Source organism: Octodon degus, unplaced genomic scaffold (genome assembly GCF_000260255.1).
Source record: "Octodon degus isolate 3935 unplaced genomic scaffold, OctDeg1.0 scaffold00018, whole genome shotgun sequence".
NCBI classification, from domain to species: domain Eukaryota; kingdom Metazoa; phylum Chordata; class Mammalia; order Rodentia; family Octodontidae; genus Octodon; species Octodon degus.
Window position 1 is genome coordinate 17,448,285 of NW_004524594.1, and position 6,969 is coordinate 17,455,253.

The following is a 6,969-nucleotide window of genomic DNA, read 5'->3' on the forward strand; positions in this document are numbered from 1 at the left end:
AACAATTGAACTAAGAGAAAGTTTTCAAGATAGTAGAGAATTACTAAGAATAGCCATTGCCACTTGCATCTATGGGTCTCTGGCCCTGTACTTTATTTCAGAGCAGGGCTGAGATTCTGCCATCATTTGCTTTCTCACTGTCTTTTAAACATTTTCCTTGGATGGGTGCTTGCTAGTGTGTACTGATCCCTTTGCGTGGTTCTTCATTCACAAATCCAATGCCTGGCGTACTTCCAGTATATGATTACCTGACAATTAAGGATGTTAATTATCCTCCTCACATTCTTCAGTGCTGAACACAGCACCTGTTTTTTTCTTATGGCCACAACAAAGGGACATAAAATGTGGATCCACTAAGTCGTCATGTCCCAGGAATTCAACAGGGGACCTGGTCAACTTGCTCTTCCCCAGATTGCCACATAGATGATCGGTGGGGCACTAGGGCAGTGTCAGGGAATGAGGGCCGGCTACTTGTAGGTCTACAGGTGATCCAGGATCCCTTGGTAAAGACTGAGCCAGAGACAGAGCGCCCTGGCTCAGCCTGGGCTGCCTAAGACAAAGAAGTGGAAGCCCAAGTGTATTAATTTATTCTGCCCTGCCCTTCCCCCATGGAGCAGCACCACCACCTGCCTGCCCACATTTTGGACTCAACAATTGAAACAGCTAAATGCTGCCCATTCTGAAGAATTCTACTTGCCTTTTCCCTGGTTTTATCAATTAAGAAGCCACCAGGCCTGGCAGGATGGGAAAGGAAACAATAGAATAATCACAGGACTGGGCTGAGGTGCAAAGAAGGCTTTACAGGGAGAGGGATTCTTCAGAAAGAAGGCATACACAGCAAGATGAGCTGCAGAACACGGCGAGGGAGGCCGCAGGCCGCAGGTGCCCAACTTGTAGAAGAATTAAGTGAGGTCTGAACTCTTCCCAAGCCCCCTCTTTTCAAGCAGCCTTGAGTATCTGGACAGCCAGGACATTTGAAGAGCCAACGTCAGTGATGGGTGTTGCGGAGAGTTTTTGAGAAGCCAAAGGGTGTACTAACGGGTTGCTTAGTCCAGAAGTAGCCGCAGGACTCTTGAGCTAGATGATCGCAGGCGGCTTGATGGCAAAGATGCTGCTGATATAATCTACGAAGCTGCTGGCTGAGCAACATGAAGCAAGACACCAGTGAGTCCCGTGTGCCACAGGAAAGTTGGGAAGGGAACTCTGGCTTTGTGTTTATGCGGCCTAACTCCTGATCAGGACAGGGCAGGATGGAGAATAGTTAGTCCACATCTCACAGTGCTTATAGGTCAGAGTAGACGGTCGCAGTAGCGCAGCCATCTGCCTGTAGGTTTTCTCTTTCTAAAAATCAGCTGTAGGATGTGGGGGGTGATAGAAAGCCTCAGGCAGGGGCAGTGCTGTCACAGTGACTTGTTCTCGATCCTCTCCCACCAAGAACACCCAGCACCCTTCCCTGTCTTGTCAGGAGCATCAGCTAACTCAGAGCTGCCCCTTTCTGAGGGATTGCTGTCAGCAGAGTCATAGGAAAGCCTGGGACCAGTAACTATCTCAGTAGGATGGTGTTTAATCTTCTGGAGGAGAGCAGGTGAGTCTCCAGAGAATCAACCTCATTCTTGTCAGCTCAGAAAAATCTCCAACAGAGAGGCTGGGGAAATAGCTCAGTAGGATACGTGCTTGCCTGGCAAGCACAAGGTACTGAGTTCAATCCCCAGTACTGAAGAAAAAGAAAATCTCCAACAAGACCTCCAGAATCTAATGTCACTCTGGGGGCTGTCCCCGTCAAGCTAGCCCTACTGAACACAGCTCTGCAGAGAGAATGGTGAACAGCTTCTGCGAAACAGTAACACGGAAGTGGTATCGGTGACCAAGGTTAAGCATCTCAGTGTACAATCAGCATACATTCTGACCACTAAGATTAGGCAAGTAAGTCTAACCAAGGCTCGCCCCCCTGGCCAGGCTTGGTCTTGGATACTTGCCATCCTCCAGAGACAGTGCTGCCAGCCACTGAGGGGACTTGGGCACTGGAGCTCACAGGGTTGTGGGAGACAGACTCAGTTCTCACGCAAGCTAAAGCTCTCCACAGGGAAGGCCAGTCCATTTTCAGGTTTATCCGTATGATTTCCTCAACTCTTGAAAACTCCAATACAGAAAACTTCTAAAATCAATGTTATTTACCATCAAGGAGAGGAATGTAGATTTTCTGATTCTGACAAATCTTCGACTAAGTTTGTTGGGTTACTGAAATATAAGAATAATCCCTCTATACTGAATTTAAGTGAGTAAAGTCAGAGCTATCAAAAATGTAAATGAAAGCAGTAGAACCTGGATCAGTCCACTCTGCAGGCAATGGTCCTTACCTCCTACATCCCTACCTCAGGAAAATTTTGAAAAAAGATCAGGATTTGTAGATTTTTCAAATTTCATTTGCATGGGTCAGGGAGATAGCTCAGTAGAATAAGTGCTTGCCTAGCAAGTGCAGGGTCTTGAGTTCAATCCCTGGTGCCGAAAAAAAAAAAAAAATTCATTTGCAAAGTTTTGTGTCTGGGCTGGGGGGGATATGGAAGTGAGGCTCTATGTTTACCATCCCTTGTTAGCAAAAATCTGCAGGTAGGTGAGGAGGAAGTGCCCCCCTCCTACTCATTGTCCAGCCTGAGTCAAACCAGGAACCTGGAGCAGGCATACTTAGCATGGCTTGACAAACTATGCCTTGTCCCCGTGGAGAATCCACACTGACAGGCTCCTGTCTGTGGGTGACAAGGAAACCTAGCAAGATGAAGATGTGTCCATTGCGTGAGGTAGACACTTGACTCACTGCCTGGGTGGCTGCCCAGACTCCTGGCATTCCTCTGCTGAGGTTGGGCCTCTACCCACCTGGATTGGGTCCTGCCTGCCAGAGATGCCTGGATGGTCCAAGGCACAGCTGGCACTTGAGGTAGATAAACTTTGTGATCTAGAGTAAGGCTGACATTTACCATGGATCTTGGTATACCCAGAGCGCCTGGAGAATTCCTAGCTTCCAGGCCACTGTCACCTGGACTTCCAGGATGCTAGTATCCAGCTGATGGGCAAAAAGTTGTCCATGGTGGTGGACAAGCAGAAATCTTATGGAATGGGCTTCTGCATACAGCATTCCCAGCACTGGCCCAGGCTGTCTCCTTCCCCTAGTCGCACTCCTCACAGCCGTGACACCCTTCTTCCTTCCCAGGCACACACATGCACCAGTTTTAGTTTTATTGTTTGTTCATTTCTTTTGTGGAGTTGAGATTGAAGTCAGGGTCTTCTCACTGAATTGTATCATCAGCATCCCACTCACAAAGTCTTTCTTTTTAAATTGAAAAATGTTGGGGCTGGGGAGATAGTTCAGCAGTCTAACACCTGCCTGGCAGGCACAAGGACCCAAGTTTAAGCCCTGGTACTACATGTTGTGTTGGCCATGGAACCCCTGGTGCATAATTTGGATCTCAAACTTGAGGACTGGACAATGAGGAGTGGGCAAGGAGAAAAGCTGGGAAACACGACAGGGGCAAAGACAGACATTTGTACGCACCAGATGGGTGGGGCAGTGATCCTGAGGTACATCAGCAGGTTTTTCAGACTAGCAGTTGGCTGGTGAGACTCTGACCATGACTAACTGTATATGCTGGTGCCTGTGAGCCAGGCGGCTGCACTGAGGATGGCAATGTGTAATAGAGGGGGTCACGCTTGGAGTGCTTGCCATCCTGGTCTTCTAAATATGTACTTCTTGTCATGACATACCATTTATTGCGATAATGTCTCTCAAGTAAAGTTTTTTTTTTAAAGGGTAATAAATGAAAAAAAAAGACACAAGAATAAGAAAAAGAAATGTCACAGGTCTGTCTTATTATAATTCTGTATATGGTTAGATTTCTAAATTTCTTTGTAAAAATATGTAAATGCTTATTCTACTTTTATAAAATTATTTTTCCTTCATATTCTGTAAGGACTTAAAGTTCAACATATCAATATTTGGTGGAAAATACCTGTTCCATGATATGCCAAAAATGTTTGATATTTAGACAGATAGGGTAGAGCGAACTGCATAGATTGCAGGTTAATAATTAGCTTCTCTTCTGGAGAGTTAACAACCTAAGTTAAAAGATCAAAATTGGAGAAAAGGAAGGGCTGCAAGGTCAGCCAACATTTTGGCCCTAGCCTTTCAAGGTCAGTGAAGACTCGGGACATAGGAGAACCTGTACTGTAACAACATGTAACTCAGTTGTGCTCCAAAATTTCTGATCAAGAAGATTATGGAGCCACAGAGGAATGTGATCAATGATGTATAGTGTGCCTGGGGAGAGTCATAGGGAGAGAAAAAACCATTCTCTCAGGCTTTCACAGAGAGCAAATTGCTCAAGCAATGGCCGTGACTCATCCTCATGGCTGACACTGACAAAGGATCTACAAAGTGTGGTACAGGGTTACAAGATAAATCCTGAGGGTACTTGACTGACCTTATCAGATACAAAAGTTACATTTCTTGTTATATAGGTCTTGCTTTATATTGGTCTTAACCATCCAGCAGAAAAGTATAATAACAAAATATATAAAGTAAAGCCATATTAATATGATGAGCTGTTAAAGGATCAAGTCAATAACTTCTGAGGATAACCCACTAATATTATAGACTGCTAGTCAGTGTTGGATTGTTTAGCTGAATTCAAACACCTATAGTATTTAGACACCAATAGACTATCCACCTCTGATAGGACCAAAAAAATTTATTTATTTATTTTTTTTAGGACAAAAAAAATTAAAAACATTTAAAAAAGGGATACAAAGGAAAGATCATTTTGTATTTATATATACAAAATAGTTAGGATAGATATACAGCTATTTTGCTTAATTCATTGAGAAGAAAGAGGTGTACTAATAGTGTTTGGACCAGATATCCTGTCTGCTTCTTGTACTATGGATAACCACTAAGAAGATAACAATGTACAATGTATTGATTATCAAAACTGTCCTATTAATGGTGTTTGAAACTGTCTCATTCATATTTATTTCTCAATAAAAAATGCTGCAACCTACAAAAAATAATAATTTGGATCTCAAACCTGTGTAAGGTGGTGTAAGTCTGCAATCCAAGCACTGGGGAGGCTGACACAAGAGGATCACTACAAGTTTGAAGTGTATAGTGAGACCTTGTAACAAATAAATAAATAAAATTTTTAAAAAGAATAATGTTGTTTTTCGAGGCCAAAACCAAGGAAGCGCCTCAGTGAAAGTTCCTGCTCTAGTGGTTAAGAGATGGCGGGTCCAGTAGTGATGCTGCAGAGAGAAGAGGGGGGAACAGCACCTCACCAGACAGCAGGAGACCAGGACACCAGTGGTTGCTAAGGAAAATGAAAATATGTGTCTACATGAAAACTTGTACATGAGTGTCCATAGCAACTGTCTTTATAAGTACTGTAAACTGGAAGTGACTCAAATGTCTTATCACTGGATGTGTGAATCATCAAACTTTATATGAGGGAATACTCATCAACAAAATAGAAGGAAACAATAAATGCACATAGGTATCAAGTACTACTCATGCATGGACACATGGATGATGAAAATCAGATCTGAGCACTCAAGCTACTCTCAGAGTGACTCCACAGCTGGAGCTGTTGGCAGCTCCACAACAGAACAAAGACCTATTCATCCTCACCTATGGAGCTCTGGTTGCCCAACTGTGTAAGGATTATGAAAAAGATGAAGATGTGAACAAATACTTAGATAAAATGGGATATGGCATTGGAACACGGCTGGTGGAAGACTTTTTGGCTCAGTCCAGTGTAAGAAGATGCCACAGTTATTCAGAAGTTACACATATAATTGCTGAGGTTGCTTTCAAGATCTATTTAGGAGTTACACCAAGTGTGCCCTGTAACAATTCAAGCAGAAATGAATTTTCACTGATTCTAGACAAGAATCCTCTATCGGAATTTGTGGGAGAGCTCCCTGCTGGGCGGTCTTCTCTGTGCTACTGCAGTTTACTCTGTGGAATCATCAGAGGGGCCCTGGAAATGGTTCATTTGGCTGCTGATGTCACATTCTTGCAAGACAAACTAAAAGGCGATAGTGTGACGGAAATAGGAATAACATTTTTAAAACAACCAGAGGAGAAAAAGTACAGACGGAAAAAATAAAGGTTAACATACAAAATGTGCATGGTAGCTAGCTGAGGAGTACATGGGATTAACTAACATGTATAGCTACAAAAATTTTGAATTAACAGCATGAGCTTTGAACAGCGTATAAATTAGCCAGAAATTTGAAATGCAGGGCATGAAGATTTTATTTTGCTTATAAAGCACATGTTTTCATCTCATGTCCACAAGACTTCATGTACAAATAAGTCCATATAAGATGGCAAGCATAAATTCCACATATTACACAACTCACCCTCAGAGTCTTTTCCTAGTTTACTTAAGTTGATAGGGAAAGGGCATTGCCTGTACAAGTAATTGGTATGTTATCATCTTGTCACTGGAGAAAAGAATGAAATAATACAGCCTAAATTCATTAGATAGGCAGTTTTTGGATACTGCCTCTGGCATTCTCTGTAGAAATACTTCTACGTGTAACACTTTTCTGTATTTTTAAGAAATTGTGAATGATTTTTCTCAAATGTTATTTTGGTTTATAACTTTAGGGGGTAAAAACTTGAATTGTAATCATCAAGACAAGGTATTTATTTGGATGCCAATTCTCAAGAATTTAAAGATAATGTTTAATTTTCATTCATTTAATTTTAATTTCTTTTTTTACATTAGTGGTATCTACCTCTTTCTTTTCTCATGAAATATTGCTGACAGTTAGATGAGAAATCTCTAAAAGGAGGGATAAATAATATTCTCTGAGAATCCTTGCTTAACCCAGTTTTCCAAAACAGAAATTTTACTGAAAATGATCAACATGTGATCTGTGTATTTACCAATTCCCCAAGGATGAATGTATTTATTT

The 6,969-nt window shown here is 42.3% G+C and overlaps 1 protein-coding gene across 1 annotated transcript; it reads left to right on the forward strand.

Annotated features, from left to right (window-relative positions):
* Positions 1-363: 363 nt before the first annotated feature.
* On the forward strand, positions 364-6,152 carry LOC101576170 (trafficking protein particle complex subunit 3-like protein). The gene is made up of 2 exons (XM_004627095.1): positions 364-391; positions 5,638-6,152. Exons 1-2 carry the CDS (start codon positions 364-366, stop codon positions 6,150-6,152), a joined length of 543 nt encoding a protein of 180 aa, XP_004627152.1.
* The last annotated feature ends 817 nt before the right edge of the window (positions 6,153-6,969 follow it).